At 36.0% G+C, this 22,260-nt stretch overlaps 1 protein-coding gene across 2 annotated transcripts in view; it reads right to left on the reverse strand.

The window, feature by feature from the left end:
- The window catches only part of TMEM196 (transmembrane protein 196), a gene marked incomplete at both ends in the record, with an annotated part of 48,795 nt that extends 47,478 nt beyond the window's left edge, over window positions 1-1,317 (reverse strand). Inside the window, one exon of one of the 2 annotated variants that reach the window (XM_080818944.1) lies at window positions 1,171-1,317. In XM_080818944.1, coding sequence (XP_080675070.1) covers window positions 1,171-1,317 — 147 coding nt within the window. Of the gene's footprint in view, window positions 1-1,152 lie in introns of both variants that reach the window. The other variant, XM_080818943.1, reaches the window with a different exon arrangement.
- Between the last annotated feature and the right edge of the window lie 20,943 nt (window positions 1,318-22,260).

Below are 22,260 nucleotides of genomic sequence, written 5' to 3' on the forward strand. Positions count from 1 at the left end.
TGAGCACCACCTTTACTTTTCCTTTTAACTTTTGCAATTTAAAAACATTTGCCTCATTTTGAAAAATTAAAATTAAAAAAACTATTTTTCCACAGCACAATTGTACCAGTTTTTAAAATGCTAGAACTTCCTTCAAGAATGAATTACTTTAAAAGGATTTTCTTAAACTTAGTCATTTTTCCCCCTCAGTGACTCAAAGCACAAATAACCAAACCATGATTGTTAATTACACCTATTGATCATCAGTGACAGAATAGGATCCTATTAAATTATCTTGGAAAATGGAATCAAGCTAGAAACCAAGAAACCAGCTATAGAACTTAAAGGAGAAGAAAAAATTATTTTCACTACTAGGCCCACACTACGAATAGGGCAGTTATTTTATTGATCGTTGGTGGAAGAAGTGGGTCTCTGAGTCTTTCCTGGAGATTCACCCAAAGCAAACAAGAAGGTCATTGGGTCTGACATCTGACCTAGGGGAAATTAATGACCTTTTCTCTGAGCATTAGGTACTCTTTAAGCTGAGTTATTCTCCAATTAGAATGTTGTTACATATCATAGCATTCATTGTTCAACTTACTGGCTAGAACTTACAAAAGAGTTTTTAGATGTGAAGTATCAGAAAGCTAGCAAAGAGAGATTAAGAGCAATGTTTTCTGGGATAAAATACTCCTTTTACACTCACACATTTTTGTTCTATCAGTGTTGCCTTTAGTGTACCCTGGACACTGTTGCCCAGAAATAAATGCATATATCTACCCTTGCTTGTTTCTGATACAAGAAAATGATGTAACGCTTTCATTTTTGTTTTTTCTTGTAAAAGAAACAGGCTAAGTGAGTCTGCCCTTGACAGGTGTGACTCCCTAATCAGCATCACTAGGCAGCCTTATGCAGCTTCAGCTAGTGGAAACTCCCCTCCCCCATCCCCAACTTTAAACAAAGCCATTTAATTTGGTCTTAAGCCAAGGTAAGAGAAAAAAATACCAATTAGTAAATAAAAGGACAACATAAAGAGGCAGAGTCTGCCAACAAGAACCCACATGCAAGCCAGAGGAGATTTATGATTTTCTTCCCCAGGGAGGGAGTGACTAACGCACGCACACTGACCATCACCGTAAAGAGGTAAAGAGAGAGTGAAATGGCTCAACGTACACACACCCCGCTCCATACCGGGGACGAGTCTCCGAGCTGCGGCTTGTGCTCTCGGAGGGCCAGGCTGAAGCTGACCGCCCCCACGGCCACGCTGGATACCCCCAGCCCTATCTCCAGCACAGAGAGCACCAAGAGGCTCCCAATAATCTGGCCGCTGGTGCACATCCTTCCACGGTCATCATTCCTTCCAGATCAGAGAGGGAAACCAACCATCCACCTTCTTCCTTCCACTATCCTCCTTACCCCTTCCGCCCCCTACCAGACCCCAAAACTTTTCTTTCTTCACCAGCGAAGCATTATCCACAAGGACTAGATTTCCAGAACCGGAGACCCTCTTCCCGGACTGGGCCAGAGCAAAAGAGTCGTTCCACCCCCTGGCACGTTCAGGCAGGAATCGTAGAATATTCCTGGGTTCGGTGGTCGGAGTCCAGGAGAAGAGAGTGCACCGGTAGAAGGGCTTTCAAGAGGCAGCCAGAAACCTGGAGAAGCCAGGAGCAAGGAGCCCCGCTCGCGAGGCGCTGTCCAGAGTTCTGCCGCTTCCCAAGTCTCCGCAGGAAACCTGCTCCCTTCTAACCTCCCAGACCCTTCAGGCTCCCCTTTCTTTCCTGGCGGAGGAGATGAACCTTGCTTCCCGGAGATCCAAAGCGGAACTGCTCAGAGCTTCTCTCTCTCTCTCTCCCTTTCTCTCTCCTTCTCGTCTCCTCTCCTTTGTTTTCGTGGTAACACAAAGTGCTTCTGCGAGTCCTTCGGTCCCCAGACTGAGCGGGCGGATATATTCAGTACCACGCTCCTCGCTGTTGCTGTGTCGCCAGAAAAAGCGACCTTGTCTGATGGCCTTTTTCCGTCTGGGCTTCTTCCCCCTCGTCGTCGTCCTCTTCCTCCCCCTCTCTCTTGGTCTGATTCTCTTTCATTTCAGTGACCTCATTGGGATTTGAGAGGTTGATGGAGGAAGGAAAAGCTGATGTGGGTCTACTCTTGGCTGGCTCCTGACCAGCCCAGCCTCGGGACCCTGACCACAGTGATCCAAAGGATCCCTACCTCTTCATCTCCCCTACTCGCTCCCTTCCGGGCTTTTATCCAGATGGAAGGGGAAGGATGCCTACGTCAACGTGGGGCTCCTTCTGTGTGAAACTTTCTTCTGCGTGCACACGGGGTAGGGTGGGGGCGCACTGGGCAAAGAAAGGCAGAAAGAGCAGAGGGGTGGAGAATGGCCAGACTCCTAAATTCCCTAGGACTCCGAAGGACTCTCACCCAGGAACACCTCTTTCTAAAGAGCGAGACTCAAGCCTGTTCCTAAGGAGCGCCAACTCTCCGTTGTCACGACCTGTCCCTTGTGTGTCAGTGGCAGGATGGTGTGGAGACACAACTGGAGGGACAGTCTTCTGTGGGGATATTGGTCGCTGTTCCTCTCCAACCTGCAGACCCTTACTCTTACCCAGCAGCAATGCTACACGTTTGGGATACATTATCAGACTGAGCACAACTGGGACCCTGTGTTCTCGAATTCAAGAGATGTATACATTTAAGTATTTCATTGGAAAGGGCATTATTAAAAACAAAAATCTGGCTCATTGAACAACTGACAGTCACTCAGAATCATTAGGGCAGGAGCCAACACTAGCTTGGGTGTTTTGTGTTGTAGTCTGATGCATATGGGACTCCAGAAGTCTAGGAATTGCTGTGTCTGGACCCCATTTTCATGTCCCTGGTTTTACCTCATGAAAAATCACAAGGTAGTTCATCAGGGAGACTCAGGAAGTAGGGAGATGAGAAGGTGTTTTGGGGGTATGAGCCATCTTTCTCAAAAACTGGGTTTCACAGTTGGAGATAAATTGAAGGAAAATAGAAAGGACGGTTGAGTTAAGAAACATTATACAAAACCAGGACATCTTGACCTCTGAATACATGCAAACTAGTGAAATGCAGGCATCTCTCTGATTAGAAGTTTCTTTTTTTAAAGCCTCAATGCTGAGATCACTAAAGCTGAGTGATATACAATCTATACAGCATAAGCACCAATTTCAGTTTTTTAAAATTTGGTTCAGGGCTTGTTTAATAGTTTAAATTCAATTCTACACTATAATATACTTTCTTTATATTTATACTCTATGTTTTAAAAAACTTGAGTCCTCTCTTTTCTTAAAAATATAAAAGCAGGAAGAATTATAACTTATTAGGCCTTAAAGAGTCTTCAGTTTTTGTGAAATTTGGGGAACAACTTAAACATTTATGCTAATTAGTGAATTCATTTTCCATATCTTGAAAACTCAGTCTGCCAGACAGCCAATTGTTAGGATCCTTCAAATATTTTTTGGGTTTTAATGAAGCACAGTTGATTTTATTTAAATCTTGTAGAAGTCATCTAAATGGTCCAATTTATATGTAGAAATAATGAAGTCTCTAGGTTGCCTAATTTTGGTCTGTCTTTAGTTACATTTTTCCTTTTTTTTTCTTTTAATTCTTCTCCATTTGAAAGAGAATAACAAGCTACAGTAATTACTAAAACAGATTGGTTAATGCAGACATTTGGGAGGAGTGTAACTTATAGGAAGGGAAATTAATTTTATAGGAAACATACAGGTAGTGTTAACAATAGGTGGATTTCAAAGAGAGAAAGAAATGAGTAAGTCACATATTATGTTTGAATTATCCCTGAATGTGATGGCTAGAAATATGTTTACTTAAATACCCCGAAGCCTAATCATATGCCTGAATATAACTAACCTTGAGTGATCCTGGGTCATTAATGCAAAGCTCAAACCTTATGAAAATCAAAAATATATGGAAAAAACTATAGCCATCTTCACTTACTAATAATTACAAGCGAGTCACACTTAAACAGAAACATTTATAGGAATAAAATGAAAAATAATAATTATCCATAGGAAATTATGTTTTATGTTTAAAAACATGGGGATCGATACTTTTAGTCTTTCAAGAGAATATTACCTGTTCTGGGAAAAATAGTCTATTTTGCATACCCTTTTAAATGATATAAAAGTAAACAAAAGGATCACTAAAATTTACTCATAATCATGGAAACCATAACAAAAATGGATTCAAACTGGCATTTTATATCTTGCAAAACTATTTGTTAGAGAAAGAATTATAGGATAAAACAGCAAATCAAATTAAAACTAAATAAATATATGCATAAATAGGGTACATTGTTATGCAAATACCAAAGGCTCTACAATAAAAGGGCTTCATTTTTTTTATGTCATGTTACACCAAAAGAGTTATTCATGAGATCCAGCGATACAAGGCTCAACACTTGCACATTTTCAATAAAAGCCATAGTTTAAAAAATCTCAAGTTTGCCACCTGCTGGCTTGTTTATGATACAGTGAACATGAATGTGTAGGTAACTTAAAATAATTCTTATTAAACTTATTAGCTAATCAGAAAAAAATCCTTCATAATCACCCTCTTTAAGGACCTACGTTCTGCCAATAAGTATTTAAGAGTTCTGAGAAACTCGTGCCTTCACCTTCCCAAATAAGACCTATAGAAATTTTAATATATGGATAACGGAAATTATAAGAGTTGGTAAAAAAAAAAATACCACCTGTCTTAATATAATGAATTAAGTGGATGAAATAAGCAACTCAATCACTGATACAGATTTAGTAACTGAAAGGTTAAAATTTTAAACTGATCAGTTTTGGAATCTGATTTAAAGTGTTCAAGCTTTTATAAACTAAATTTATATGGTGACCCAAGCACTAGACTGAATGACTAATGAAGTCTAAAGATTAAGGAAAAGAAAAAAAATCACAAAATCATTACAAACAATTTAGCAGTTTTTAAGTGTTACAAGTCTATATCTTAATACTCTTGAATCAACGTGGTTAGAAATGATTGTATCTAAAGACTTAGGATTTGATAAAAAGACTGCTAAAAAGGGGAAAAAGAAAACAATATTTTGAAGATACTTTTTCTTATTCAAATATTAAGAAGCAGAGATAATTAAAAGTGAATTTGTCTTTTTTTTTCTTCTAGTGATAGTAGATCTTAGAAGTCATTATCTAATAGTATTGTCAGTGCTTACAAAAATTAGAGAAAGCACAGTAGTACTTAGTACTGTATTTATCACAATTTCCCATTTATGTCTGAAATATTCTTTGATTACTAACAACTGTTATCATGAAAAAAAAAAAGCCCAAATGATGTATTTTACAGTATTTCTACTCTTAGTAAAGTATGGGTGGGTATTTCTACTCCTGGCCATTATAGGGTAAATGGGATTGGACTTACTTCCCTACTATATACAATGTATTCCAATAAACTGTTCAGATACTATATGACAAGCAGTGCAGCACTGTAATCTCCAGGAAAGGAGAAATAAGCAAGGTTTTCTGTTCTGGTCTTTCTATGAGAAAAGGAGTACCAAGCAGAACATGGTGTTCTTACTGAATTTCCTAGGCATATAGCAGAGTTTCTGGAGGCTATTTCCAGGACAAAGTATTAGAAAGGAGGGTATTTCATGGAGAAATAGATCTCCATAGGGATCACTTGAGTCCGCTGTTAAATTCTTAGCCACACAGTCACGGGATACAACTCCATAAGCCCTCAAGCAGAATGATTAGAGAACTAAAATCTGAAGCTTACAAGATGTCACAGGACGTTAAGATTCATAGCAGCCAACAAGACTCTTCGTTGAACACTCAGCCTTCAGTGGAACTCAGGTGGGGCACACATAGGCAATAGGGCTAACCTACACCTGGAGTAAAGGCAACTCTATATCTGATCTGAAAATACTTCAAGATTTTATTTATTTATTTGAGAGAGAGAGAATGAGAGAAAGAGAGAGAGCATGAGAAGTGGGAGGGTCAAAGGGAGAAGCAGACTCCCTGCCGAGCAGGGAGCCCGATGCGGGACTCGATCTCGGGACTCCAGGATCATGACCTGAGCCGAAGGCAGTCGCGCAACCAACTGAGCCACCCAGGTGTCCCTGACCTGAAAATACTTCAAAACAGGCCTCTAAAGTATTAGTCTATTCTGTAAGTAACTTAATAAAGCTTAACACATCTTAAAGAAAATGATAAACCATCACTCAACAGTGTAAAAGTCAGAGTATACACTATCCAGTTATCTGAAATACAAGAAAAGCTGGAAAATGTGATCCATAACTGAGATATCAAAGATGATGAAATTAGATAACACTTTAAAATCTCTATTATAAATACTAGAAATATGTTCAAAGATGAAGAGGAAAACATTAATGTGATACTATATAAATTGAAGATATAACAACAAAGTACAACTTCTACAGATGAAAAATTGTATATCTGAAATTAAAAAAAGTACATTTGAAAGTACATTTGAAAGTAATAGCAGATTAGACACTAAAGAAGAAAAGATTAGTGAACATTAAGATACAAGAATAGAAATTAGAATTATAGCAAAAAAACCCCCAAAACAACAAAAACCCCCAAACCCACAATATAAATTAATCACTGAAAAACTAAAAGTGAAAGAGAGAGAAAGAGGGAGACTCATTAACATGTAGGGGAATTTAAGAAGTGAGGCATAGATGTAATATAAATTCTAGAAGAAGAGGCAAGTAAAAATACTTGAAGTAATACTGGCTTTTTATTTTCCAAATGTGGTGAAAACTACAAACTCACATATCCAAGTAGCTCAATAAACCACAAGTAGGACAAACACAACAGGGCATATTACAATCAAATTGCTGGAAACCAGTGATAAGGATTAAAAACTAGAAGCAGCCAGAGGAAAAAGGACAAATATGTACAGAGGAAAAGATGTAGGAATTCCAGACTTCTCATCTAAAATTATTCAATCCAGAGGACAAATGAATGACATTTTAAAGTACTGAAATTAAAAAACAAACAAAAAACCTCTATTAACCCGGAATTGTATACACAGAAAAATGCTTTAAAAATGAAAGGAAAACAGACTCATTCAGACCAAATGCTGAAAGAATTTACCTAGTAAATATATTTAATAAAGACATAAGATATTCACCATAAGAAATATTAAAAGAAATATTCTTCAAGCAGAATTATAAAGTATGCCAGAAGGAAACTTGGGTCTATACAAAGGAATACTGAGCATCATAATGGTGGATATGTTGGTAACCAGAAGCAATGTTTTTGCATTGCTTCTGCAATCAAGACCAGAGATGCCATGCAAGATACAGTTTCCAATTCTAGCACAGCCAGGAAAATTAATAGCTAAAACAAAGGAGAAGGCCCAAATTCTTGCAGCCAGAAAGACGCAGGTTGCACATCACGTCCTTTCTTTTATATTTTTATTTTGTTGAGTTTTCATTTAAATTCCAGTTAGTTACAATATAGGGTAATATTAGTTTCAGGTGTACAATATAGTGATTCAACACTTCCACACAACACCTGGTGCTTATGATAACAAGTGCCCTCTTTAATTCTCATTCCCTATTTCACCCATCCCTCCACCCTCTTTCCCTCTGGTAACCAGCAGTTTGTTCTCTACAGTTAAAAAACTGTTTGTTTGTTTGTTTCTCTCCTTTTCCCCCGCCTTTGCTCATTTGTTTTGTTTCTTAAGTTCTACATATGATGAAATGATATGAAATTTATCTTTCCTTGACTTATTCCACTTAGCATAATACTCTCTAGCTCCATTCTTGTCATTGCAAATGGCAAAATTTCATTCTTTTTTATTGGCTCAGTAATATTATATTTTCTCTAAATATACCACTTCTTCCTTATCTGTTCATCTATTGATGGACACTTGGGCTGTTTCCATACTTTGGCTATTGTTGATAATGCCGCTATAAATATTGGGATGCATGTATCCCTTTGAATTAGTATTTTTGTATTTGTTGGGTAAATACTCACTAGTACAATTGGCTGGATTATAGGGTATTTCTATTCTTGACTTTTTAAGGGAATGCCATATTGTTTTCCAGAGTGGCTGCACCAATTGGCATTCCTACCAACAATGCAAGAGGTTTTGCCTTTCTCCACATCCTTGCTAATACTTGTTTTCTGTGTTGTTAATTTTAGCCAGTCTGACAGGTGTGAGGTAACATCTCATGTAGATTTGATTTGTATTTCCCTGATGATGAGTGATGTTGAGCATCTTTTCATGTGTCTATTGGCCATCTGGATGTCTTTGGAGAAATGTGTGTTCATGTCCTCTGCCCATTTTTTAATTGGGTTATTTGATTTTGGGGGTGTTGAGCTTTATTAGTTCTTTATAAATAAACAACCTAACCTTACACCTAAAGGAGATAGAAAAAGAACAAATAGAACCTAAAGCCAACAGAAGGAACGAAATAATAAAGATTAGAGTAGAGTTAAATGATACAGACACTAAAAACAATAGAACAAATCAATGAAATCAGGAGCTGGTTTTTTTGAAAAAATTAATACAATTGATAAGCCTTTAGCCAGACTTATTTTTTTTTTAAGATTTTATTTTTATTTATTTGACAGACAGAGATCACAAGCAGGCAGAGAGGTAGACAGAGAGAGAAGAGGAAGCAGGCTCCCCACTGAGCAGAGAGCCTGATGTGGGGCTCCATCCCAGGACCCTGGGATCATGACCTGAGCCGAAGGCAGAGGCTGTAACCCACTGAGCCACCCAGGCGCCCCCGTTAGCCAGACTTATTAAAAAGAAAGGAGAAAGGACCCAAATAAATAAAATCACAAATGAGAGAGGAGAAATCATAACTCACACCATAGAAATACAATTACAAGAGAATATTATGAAACACTACTATGTATGTCAGCAAATCAGAAAACCTGGAAGAAATGGATGAATTCCTATAAACATATAAACCACCAAAACTGAAACAGGAAGAATAGAAAACTTGAACAGTGATAATCAGTAATGAAACTGAATCAGTACACAAGAAACTTACAGCAAATAAAAGTTCAGGATCGGATGGCTTCACAGGGGAATTCTACCAAACATTGAAGGAAGAGTTAATATCGATTCTTCTCAACCTACACCCATTTCTAATTTCTGATAATCTTATATTTAAAAAAATGAGTGCTAAGATATAATACTTTTGTTATATATATCTCAACTGGGGGCCATTTATATAATTACTTCAGGGGCAAAGAAATTGATAAGAACAAGCTCTTAGGTTGCATTAATAAAAACAAAAGTACATTAGCACAGAATGGTAGAAGTGATAGAACCTTGAGAAACCCTCTTGTTCGACTTCATTCTATATTTAGATCCTTTCTACCACATTCCTGACTTCTTCCTCAACTCTTCCAGTCACCAGGAATAGATTACATTTTAAAAATTCTGCATATTAAACCAACATTTACATTTTTGTGAATTCCATCCACTGCACTCAATTCTATCTTCTGAAATAACAAAAAACAACTAAACACTATTTTTATTGTCATAATCATGCAAATATCTTGCAATTTTCATGATTGTGTCACATCCAGTGTTTACAGGAGAAATTTCCAAATCCCTTCAAGATCATTAAGAAATGACCCAGACCACTGATAATAGGGAGTTTTAACTTGTCCTTGTTTCTCTAAAGTAAAAATACATATAACTATTTGAAGTATAACGTGTGCATACCATCCAATAAGAACCAAGTAGTGGAGGATAATTTTCTCAGCAGTTCTATATTTTTGTAAATGTGCCCTCTGAACCACTGATTCAGGGCAAATTTTCAACCAATTAAAACTCCAGATTATTTTTCCAGTGGACTGTCCTGTTTCCCCAATCTTGCACTCAGACAGCTGATTTTCTTTTTTTTAACCTAAGGGCAGCTTCATTCATTTATCACTATCTAATTTCATCTTGTTGGCTTTGGCCCATAAATTTTTCCTGCTGGGATCTTTTTGAGGGCTCTTTCTGTCATGGCATGCACTAGCTTGTCCTTCCAGAATTATATGTCATATGCCCCAAACAGTGGGCCTCTTCTGGCCTCATTCTTCTTGTTCTGAACATTTCTAAAAATGTCATTTTTGTTGTCTTTGGCATTTTTAACAAGCTTCTGCTCATTTACGCTTTGCTTTGCTCTTTATTTCCAGATTTCGGCTACTCTAGGGTTTATCATCATGTATACATCCCAACTTTCAGCTTTTCATATTCCCCTCAAATATATGCTTATCTGAATAGTTCTTGGACAGGTTCAAGATTTAATTATTTTTACCCTTTTCTTGTCCCTTAAATGGGGAGTTATAGTTATAATCAGATTGGTTTTAAGAGATTCCTGTCCAGTTCAGCTATCAGATAGCTGAAGTATCTGGCTAGGGGCTCTTCTTACAAAATGTAGAAATTTGGGTATATATATATTTCCCCTATCTTGAGTTGACACTAGCTTAGAAACTCACTGAATAAATACTTAACAAATATCTGTTGAGCAAATACGTGAAAAACAAAAATAAAAAAAGAATGATTGAAAACAGAAAGATGTTATTTTTCCAGGACTTTATCCACAACTTCAACTACTTATATTTATTACGAAAAATCAAATCAACACGGTTATCCCTCTACTTGCTTCCTTCACTGACTCATTTAAAAATAAAATGTAAAAGGCGAATAATGACCTGGAAAAAAGTGAGAAACAATTATGACAGTTTTATTCTTCACATATAAATAGCTATTTCCAGCCAAAAAGAAAGCAACTTGATTGAAAATGTCACAATGTATGAACAAGCCCAATGTATGAACAAACCATGTTCATACTCAAACAAATATAACAAATGGCTAGTTATTTATTTTGAAATGATAATTAGTGTCGTTGGGGTGAAGTTAAATGGCTATTTTCATAAATACTGTAGAGATCTAAATAGGTACAATATTTTAAAAAGATATTTAGTAATATATTTAATATATTTATACATTTTATCTATTTTAAAAGATATTTAGTAATATATATCAGGACTTGGTAATTTGACTTATGCATTTTTATTCTAGTAAACTATTGATAATCAAAAGGATTACATATAAAAATGTTTATAACAGTATCATTTGAAGAAAAAAGTTAAAACCAGCTTAATGTTCCAGTTAAAGACTAAAACTAAAGAACTGTAAAGTTATAAAATAGGATAATTTAGTCATTAAAATTATATTTTAAAATCATATATTATCTAGCAATAAATGACTTGAAACTGCACTTTAAAAATCATGTAAGTAAACAAAACAATCCTAATTTTCTTTACAAGTATGAATATAAAGAACACTGCAAGGAATTACACATTTTATTAGTGCTCTAGGTGGTGATTATAGATGTTTTTGTTCTCTCCTTTATACTTTCTGCACTTTTCAATTTGTGAACAAAAACTTGTATTAATTTTTAATCAGAAAAAGTTATACAATGAGAAACAGGAACTAAAAAGCACAGCAGTCTGGGGTTGCTTAATGTGGGTGGGAAAATATCTATGAATCTCAATACCTCCACAGAATGTCATTATATGTAAATTTAATTTAAAATTCTAAGGTAATGATAATGTTTGAAAATTAAAGTTATATTATATTAAATATTCCCAGCTTAAGAAGCTAGGGTAAGAAATCGGAAGTTTAAAAATAATTTTTTTAATCAGAAATCTTAAAATTAAAATAAATATACATTCTTCTGCCCTTAAGGAATAATAAGGGAATAGGGAAATTACAATGAGAAGAAAGAGTTTATTCTTCCAGTGATAGGCCATAACTGTGGTAGATCATATGCCATAAGGACTGAGTAAGCATAAGGTTTCTGAGATTTCAAAGCAAACACTTCTTATTCAGCTGACGCTCTATCCTCTCAGCTTGTATGCCAGTTGCTGGGAATAAGTAAGAAACATCATTAGTTCGGTTCACTTTCTGAGGTCACTGAGACACAAATAAAATTAGTACTTTATTTTACTTCCTGCTTCTTCAGTTAGTAAGATCTTGAAGAATAAAAGCAGCTTTTACATTTCATTGATAACTTAGGAGTGTTCTTTGTTCAGAACTCTGTACATAGCAAATGGCAGTTAAAAATTTTAGGTTTACCAATTGACTGGACAGTTGCATTGCCCATTACAGTAGAAGATTGAAAGAAGCAGGTCAACCTCTCTTTTGAAGGGCTTCGGAAGTTAGGAAGAACACAATTATGTAATATCAAAAACAAGTTAGATTAAATTAATTTTTCTTCTCAATTATTGTAATTAGTTTACCCACACCCCCACACACAGATCTTGACTGTGTATGGGCTCAGATCCTGGAAACATTTTCTGAGCAGGATAGGGCAATACTGATTCATGAGAAAATACTGACGATGAATAATAGTTAATATCATGGAATGCCTACTGTGCACCAGACACTGTTCTAGCTACTGGGGATAGACCATAAATACGACAGAATATCTGCCCTAAAGAGTTTACACTCTGTGGGAGATTCATACAACGAACAAGTCAGTAAGTGATTATGTGACATAATTTCAGATGGTGAAGTAAATTGTTAAGGTATGGGAAGGAAGTGATGGATGGGTATTTTTGATAGTGTCCAGTAGATGACACATGATCAGAGAAACCTGAATGCAGTGAGCGTGAGAACCTGACGAAGAGCTGGAGAAAAAGCATAGCAAGCAAAGGGCAGAAATGGGCACTGAATGTTTCTGTAATTGCTGAGCCTATTGAGTTAGGCAGAAAATAGCTGGAAATGAGGTTAAAGAGGTAGCCAGGGATTAGATTACTTAAGGCAGGTCGACCATGGTAATATTTGGTATTTAATTCTAAGTTGATAAATTAGAAGGTGAGTGACATAAGATGATTTATATTTTAATAAAATTCTATTTCTGAATCTGTTAACTCCAGATACAATCCACTGAGGGATGGGGTGGGAATAGAAGAAGTATGAATCTACTATATTATAAATGAAGGCTGAAACTAGAGAGGTAGTGCTGTAGGTGGCGAAAAGGACATTTTGACAATATTGTGCAAGGGAGAAAATATGAATTAAAAAAATAAATACAGCATTCAAGGGGGCACCTGTTTGGCTCAGCTGGTGGAGCATGTAACTCTTGATCTTAGCGTTGAGTTCAAGCCCCATGTTGCGTGTAGAGATTATTTTTAAGTAAAATCTTAAAAAAAAGAGCATTCAACTGTAATCTTATTTTACAGCGCCCTTTCTCCTTACCTTCATTGGTGACATGCCCACCAATGGATTTGTCTCACAGCTGGATGAATTTGCGATCACTATAGGCAGAAGAGTATTCAATATCCTTCAGTACTTGCTGGTATGATATGTGATACTGAACATTGCCAAGGAGATACTTTCTCTTTGGGGCACTTACTTCAGTAGTCAGGTACAAACATTTTCCATGGATTAAGTGGCTAAAGAGATGACCCAAAGGATTACTGGTGCCTGAGGATCACTGAAGCAGCACAAGGTGACAGAGTCAGGGGATGGGGGATAGGTGGCCAGATAGAGAGCACAGCCTTAGGTAGTAGTGTCTTTATTTTATATTGGAAAAAATTATTTTTGTAAAGATTTTTAAATTTATTTATTTGAGACAGAGAGAGCATGGGGAAGGGCAGAGAGTGACAGAACAGCAGACACCCCACTGAGCAGGGAGCCTGAAGGCGGCTCCATCCTAGGACCCTGGTATCATGACCTGAGCCAGAGGCAGATGCCTAACTGACTAAGCCACTGAGGTGCTCTGAAAAAAATTTTTTTGAAAGATTTATTTATTTATTTGAGAGACAGAGGGAACAGAGGGGAGGGCCAGAGGGAGAGAACCTCCAGCAGACTTCCAACTGAGAACAGAGCCCAAAGTGGGGCTCCATGTGGGGTTCCACGAGGGACTCCACATGGGGGTTGATGAAGGGCTTGATCCCAGACTCTAAGATCATGATTCTGAGATCATGACCTGAGCTGAAATCAAAAGTTGGATGCTTAACCAACTGAGACACCCAGTGTCCCACTGGAAAAAAAGTTTTAAGACTCTTGTGCCTTTTTAGTTCCACGTAGGTCAGTTGCAAGCAGTCTTGCAATTATAGATGGTTATTAGGACGCACTTGATATAAAAATATCTCCTTGAATTTGAGGAATATTCATGTTACTATAACAAATTTCACAAGTATATGTGTAAATTACAGAAAAGAAAGTGTTACAATTTTTACATTTCAAATATTATTTATGATGATTTATAGTAATGACTTAAATTATTATCAACTACTGATCCAAATATAGTTTCTTGTCAAGAATTTGAAAAGATTATTTTGACAAAGTTTTGATTAGGGATGATGTATGGGAGAAAAAACTTGATATAATCTTATTTTCATAATTTTATGATATTATATTTGGAAATTTTATATAAATTCAAGATGTAATATTTTCTCTAATACTTTATATGATTTTAATCATAATTATACCATCTAAAGAAAATGTAATGATTTATCAAACCCCAAATTCCCACCAATTTTCCCCAGTAGGCCATGTATCTTCCATCATCTTCTCTATGTGCCTTGATTTGAGGAAGGTCAGGAAACTCACTTAATACTGTACCTCAGGAAGGAACAGTTAAGAACCTGGAAATAATTCAGATGCTCATGTCTAAATAAACTGAGAACTTATCTTGCCCTACTGCTTTTTAGGCTCTTTCAGAAAGAACAGGAGTAATATCTTTTCTTTCAAAAGAGCAAACTCATCTAGAGACTTGCTTTGCTTCAAGAGAAAGCCAAAAGCTTTGTTTTAGTAGAAGGAAAAGAATTGGAGGCCTCTTGGTAGGGTTGAAAGAAAAGATAGGGAAGACTGAATTTCCCAGGATTCAGGGACAATCAGAGGAAGTAATTTCCCTGTGAATGATAAAATCTGGTCCCTGTGCTCATGCAGGATTTTGGGAGGTGGAAGGACATCTGATGGAGCTATTATATCTGATTCTTGGTACAGGAAGGATCCTTGGAGATGTCAAAAAGTCCCACTAGCTGAGAGGAGATGAATGGGTACTCTAAGTCATCAAGGAATAGGCCTAAAATGGATCACATATAGATTAGGCCACCCTTTCCCAACCAAGGTTCTGCAAAAAAAAAAAAAAAATTAACAGGAAATGAATATTTTGTCAATTTTAGCAAGGATGGTTTGTAGGTAGTACTATTTTAAGAACATAGGAGAAAAGATAATTCATTATATATAATGAATACCTTAGGACCGTAGGGCTTAACTCTTATGGAACCCCTGGTTGAGAAGGGCTGAGTTGGACAATAACCCTCTCAGAACAGACCATGATGGATCCAGGACAAAATTATTCTTCAACTTTTTGGATTGTGTATGATCTCTTGAGCTCTTATACAACAATTCGTGAGTGGAGAAAATATCTCCCCGGCCCTCCATCATGCTGACTTTTATGAGAAACTCTGAAAATAGTATAAATTTGAATTAAAAAACAATGTGATCTTTCATATAATATATGTTTTCAGGAGAATGTTTATGCCAATTTTATGTAATAAACACTTATAAATCAGAAGACAGCAGAAGAGTGAACAAATGCTGCTTTCATGAGAATTTAATCATCCCAAGAGGTACGGCTTAGTCTAAGATTCTTATCATTATATTTTGCATTACATGTTTAACACTTAGAGAAGATTGAGAAAAATCTGGCAAAACAGGTTTCCTCTGTGAGGAAAAGTGGTATCCCAGCAAAACAGTAACCTGTCCATTTCATCAAGTATGGTTTTGTTTAATGTTCTATATGATCAATGATACAAAAGATTTGGTAAGTAGAGTTTGGTGGATTCAGAAATTCTTATTGTAACTTCATTGTAATACTGTACTACTCTTTGAACTTCGAAGAGTTTTAAGGGATAAGAAAATATAAAATGATTGATTTCTAAATATACAAGGATTGAACTTATTCCATAGCACTTAAATACCCTAATAGAATCTGGATTCAATATGGTGCCAATAATTGGATTTGGCATAGCATAATAATTTGTCCATTTTATATATAAATACTAAGCCAAATTTGGGTATGGACATTTTCCTTTGAGTTCAATCTTTTTATTATTTATTCAAAAATATATTTACTGCCTGCCTACAAAGAACTGTTTCATGAGCTGAGAATGGAAAAATCTATTCTTTTTTTTTGCTCAAAAAATTTAAAATATCATTAGTTTTAATGAAATTACAGACACATTAATATATTTTATAAAACAGATCTTTTATCTTTCTTATCCACCCACTCAGAGACAAACAATTGGTAACAAGAAAAGCTAAAAACAAAGAAAAAGATATGCATCTGAAGTTAGTTAACTCTTAGTATATTTTGAGACTCAGTATATATGGAGACCAATTTTCATATTTTGGATGCTAAACAAAACCAAATCTTGTCAGTAAAGCATTACTCCCATAACTCACCCTCTGGATGCTCAGACTGCTTTTGTTTGCACTGTATTGAGAAATGGAGCTCGCATTGCCTCTCTGAAATGAGTATTCCATAGCTCAATAGTTATTACTCTCAGGAGACTTTTCTTTCGTGTTTAACCTAAATTGTGTTTTAAACAATGATGTCTACTACTCATAGATACACCTTCTTACACTCAACTATAGTCATTTATCCTTCTCTTATTTTAGAATTTACACCTTTCTCCTATCTAGGAGCTATTATGTTCATTCTCACTGACAAAGCAAAACAACGTGCATTTTTAACCTAACATCTTTTGTTTTTCTTTTTTTTTTTTTTTAAGATTTATGTATTTATTCGACAGAGAGAGAGATAGCGAGAGGTGGAACACAAACTGGGGGAGTGGGTGAGGGAGAAGCAGGGCTCCCACTGAGCAGGGAGCCCGATGCAGGGCTCGAACCTAGGACTCATGACCTGAGCCAAAGGCAGATGCTTAACAACTAAGCCACCCAGTGCCCCTCGTTTTTCCTTTTCTTACAGGCATAGAACTTCATGGGTTCTTTGTACCACTTTCTAGGCTCCCCACCACTTGGTCTACTGGTGGAGGCTCTTGAGCAGCCAAACATTAAAAAAATCATTTTCCAGGTGCAAACTTAACACAGTCATATGGAAAGTGATAATAATCCTCTCACCATGATACACTGCCCAAAATAGCCATTGGCATACTTTGACACTGTGAGGAAGCAAATTTTGCATTATCTTATTTCACTTTATATCCATTTGGCACTCATGCCATGTGACACAAGCTCATATAGGACCCCCTTGATGACTGAGCTTGAGGTAATCATACTCTAGATAAAGAATACACAAAGTAACTGAAAATGAGGAGTACATCACTCATTTCCCCTTCATTGATACTGACAATCCAGTAGTCTGAAACCCATTACATAAGTTAAGTACGGTCAATACTTGTTAAGTTCTTTTGTGATGATTTTACATACTTTGATTTTACTTACTCCTCACGGTAACCCTCTGATACACTGTAATTGGGCAAACTCAGTTTCAGAGGTTAAGTAACTCAGGCTCTTATAGCTAATTACAGACAGCTTCCATAAGTTCAATGAACTTTATGTGATGTTTTTTGTTTTTGTTTTTTTACTGTGAACAGCACCAGCTGCATTGCAGCCTTGATTTATTTTTGAGTAGGGAAAAGAAGTTGGAAAAACTGGTAAGAGGTGCAGAAAGGAAATGAAAACAAAAAACAAAACCACATGTGGTGTCTACACACACAGGTTTACTTCAGAGTTTTTGCTTTTGAGAGGACGTGTAATAAAGAAACAAATAAGTGCATGAAGTGTATAGATTTATGGGGTTTTGCAAATTAAACACATGTAACTAGCACCCGACCATGAGTCTTACACACTCCCCATGCCCACTTTTAGTAACTATCCAGCCCACCAAACTCCAAGATTAACCAGAATCCTGACTTTAACAACATATATTTTTGCCTGCTTTTCCATCAGTGGAATTATATGTTATACTCTCTTTTATATTTATCTTCTTTAATAATATTATGCTTGTGCAATTCATCCATATTTTTGCATGTAGTTCTATATTATTCTTCTAATTGCTGTTTGGTATTCCACAAATTGTAAATATACCACAATTTATTTATCCACTCTACTGCTGATGGGCATTTAGATATTACAAACAGTACTATTATAAATATTCTAGGGTATGCCATTTGGTGAAATAAGTGCATATTTCAAATACACACACACATATACACACATACATGCACACACACACACCTCTTTTGTGAATGAGATTGCTGAGACATAGGTTATACAAATATTCAACTTTGGCAGATACTGTCCAACAGGTATCCAAAATGGTTCGACCAGTGCCTTTTATTATTATTAAATAATTACTATTACTGATTATTTCTTGAGTTAGACTCCTACCATTATCATTAGTCTTTGAATAATGAGAATGAGTCAGGTACTATGCTAAGCACTATATATATATATATATATATATATATACACACACACACACACACACACACACACACACACATATACACACACACACATCATATATATGTATATATAATATTTACATGATATATAATAAACATATATAACATATGTGATGAAATATAAATGCATATAAATATAAACAATGCAATATGTAAATACCATATATGTATGTACATACATATATACATATAATACACACATCTATAGCAATAATAATGATATACTTCTTGAAGTTGGAGTATATACTCTTCTTTGAAGGTGGCTTACCTTAATAAATAAATTATTCTGCATAGAAGACTGGTCTTTTCCCCCTATTTATCCATTCATTCAGTCATTCGTTTATATCAGTATAACCTTATCGATATTTATTTTATACTTGGGTGATAATACAATATGACTTAATTTGCTCAAATCGTTCTCCCTTTGGCCAGTAAGAGCTCTTTCACTGATTCCAGCCCAGCAAATCAGCCATTTATCCAAGGATGTATGGAGCATGGTATGGTATTAGAGTATAGTATTAGAAACCAAGTTCTGGGGGAGCCTGGGTGGCTCAGTGGGTTGAAGCCTCTGCCTTCAGCTCGGGTCATGATCCCAGGGTCCTGGGATCGAGCCCCACATGGGGCTCTCTGCTCAGCGGGGAGCCTGCTTCCCCCTCTCTCTCTGCCTGCCTCTCTGCCTGTTTGTGATCTCTCTCTCTGTCAAATAAATAAATAAAAATTAGAGAGTTTAAAAAAAAAAAAAAGAAACCAAGTTCTGGATATTTGGTGTCTGGCTGCTACTGGAATGTCATTGCTCGTAGGCCCTCTTAGCTGACAGAAAAAAAATGGTGTTTATACCAACAAGTTTATATTCACATTTATAAATATTTCTATATGTAGACTTCAATGTCAATATTAATCTAAACATGAGTTCATACTAATATTTAACTCTAATCTATTCACACATAAATCTTTCTAGGCTTCTCCCTATCCTTATTCATAAATTCCTAAGAAAAACATGACTCTCACCATCCATTTTTCTACTTACTAAATTGTTCAGTTCCAGTATATATGTATAGCAGTATCAGAAATGTTAACCAATACTCCTGTGGGAATTAATTTTATCAACAAAAGTACAGTGATTATTTACAGTTCCTTTTGCCCTTATTCTTAGAGAAGCCACTTACTTTGAAATTACTTAGGTCAGCACTTTATCCCCACTCCCTTGAGTAAAGTTGTTTCCTATTTTTGTAATACAGTTAGATTTTCTTGTCACAACTGGCATTCCTTCTTGGATTACCATATAACCTAAATGATTTTTATAATGTTTACAAACATTGTTAACTCTTTTTCCTATAAAGTTCTGTGGGTTTCTACCAATTCACGATGTTACATATCTACCATCAGAGTATCATACAGAATATGTTTACTGCTCCCAACAAACTCTCATGTTTCATTTATTCAATCCTCCCCTTCCCCAAACCTATAGCTACCACTGACCTATTAACTGCCTCTATAGTTTGCCTTTTCCATGTCATATAATTGTAATCATTTAATAATATAATCATAAAACTTCTCAGTCTTCTTATATTTAGCAATATGCATTTAAAATCCAACCATGTCTTTTTATGGATTGACAGCTCACTTCTTTTATCACTGAATAACATTCCATTACATAAATGTCCCTGTTTGTTCATACATTCACCTATTGGAGGTTGCATCTATCTTTTGCCACTCATAAACAACACCGTTATAAACATGCATGTGCAAGTTTTTGTGTGGACCTAAGATTCTGAATCACTTGAATCTTCAGATTGATCGAGTCTTTCAGCCCATGTCCATGCACTATCTCTTCATCTATTCAAATCTGTTATTTTTAAAATCAGAGTTGTACGGGTTTCTGCAGCTCTGGTCGCAAGTAGATCTAGGAACTTAGCAATGACTTCAGGAAAATATCTGTTCCTCCATATTTGACTTCTGTGTTTTCTGTATTGGATCTATTCTCAAGTTAGCTCTCTCGAAGAAATGACCTTGGAAAATTCACTTATTTTCAAGAAGTTTAGCAACCTCAGGAGAGATGCCTTTTCCAATAGTGAAAGTTTAGGGTGGGACTTTGGAACCCAAGCTGTATCCCATGTTCATTCTGAACCAGTCACTGTTACCCTAACTGGTCAATGAAGCTAGGAGATGAGGTCAATCCAATTACAATTACAAAGACTGAGAGTGGGAGAAGATTGGTTCTCTAAAGGAAAACTGAAGTTCCAGAAATAGAGTAGGGATTACTAACACTAGCCAAGCAAGAGTCTGCTACCGTAAGGAGGTCTGACATCTAGTCCAAATCTAATCATGTATGGTTTTGATAGTGAAGAGATTTGGGTTGTGCCCATGTAAAGCAGAAATAAGTGGGTGAAAGCAGTTACTATGGTGGCTGACAAAAAACAACTAGTTTGGCAGATTTCTATTCTTAATTGATTCAATTACCACTGTAAAATACAGTCTTAGATTTCTATCTGTTCATGATTAATTTTTGATTCATAACCCAGCTTTCCTGACGATTTGCCTTTAGAAATTTTCCAATAGAAATGAACTTGAGAAATGAGTATTAGCTAATTCAAAGAGCTTGGAGCCCAAATGAAGGAAATAGAGCCAATTTATATAAAGAGGATCTAACTCATCCAACTATAAAAGACTATACAAAATTTGGGCTCTTGAAGAATATGCTTTAGATATGTCATTTGCAAATATCTTCTCCCATTCTGAAGAGTGGCTTTTGGTTCTGTTGATTGTTTCCTTTGCTGTGCAGAAGGCTTTTATCTTGATTATTTCCAATAGTTTATTTTTGCTTTTGTTTCCCTTGCCTCAGGAGACAAATCTAGTAAGAAGTTGCTATTGCTGATGTCAAAGAGTTTGCTGCCTATGTTCTCCTTTAGGATTTTGATGGTTTCCTGTCTCACATTTAGGTCTTTCATCCAGTTTGAGTTTACTTTTGTGTATTGTTTAAGCTCAGTTTCATTCTTTTGCATGTTGTTGTGCAATTTTCCCAGCACCATTTGTTGAAGAGACTTTTTTCCACTGGATATTCTTTCCTGCTTTGATGAAGATTAGTTGACCATATAGTAGTGGATCCATTTCTGGATTTCCTATTCTGTTCAGTTGATCTATGTGTCTGTTTTTGTGCCAGTGCCATACTGTCTTGATCATTACAGCATTATAATATAATTTGAAGCCAGAATTGTGATAACTATAGCTTTGCTTTCCTTTTTCAAGACTGCTCTGGCTATTCAGAGTTTTTGCGGTTCCATATGCATTTTAGGATTGTTTGTTCTAGGTCTGTGAAAAATGCTGGTGGTATTTTGATGGGGATTGCATTAAGTGTGTAGACTGCTTTGGGTAGTACAGACATTTTAAGAGTATTTTTTCTTCCAATCCATGAGCATGGAATGTTTTCCCATTTCATCTTCAATTTCTTTCATAAGTGTTTTATAGTTTTCAGAGTACAGATCTTGCAAATGACATATCTGATAAAGGGTTAGCATCCAAAGTATACATGGAACTACTATAACTCAACACCCAAACAACAACTAATCCAGTTTAAAAAATGGGCAAAAGACATGAATAGACATTTTTCCAAAGAAAACATCCAGATGGCTGACACATGATAAGATGCTCAACATCACACATCGTCAGGAAAATATAAATCAAAACTACAATGAGATGTTATCTCAAAGCTGTCAGATTGGTTAAAATTAACAACACAGGAAACAACAGGTGTTGGTGAGGATGTGGAGAAAGGCAAAAT

The sequence above is a fragment of the Martes martes genome (assembly GCF_963455335.1).
Source record: "Martes martes genome assembly, chromosome: 11".
NCBI classification, from domain to species: Eukaryota; Metazoa; Chordata; class Mammalia; order Carnivora; family Mustelidae; genus Martes; species Martes martes.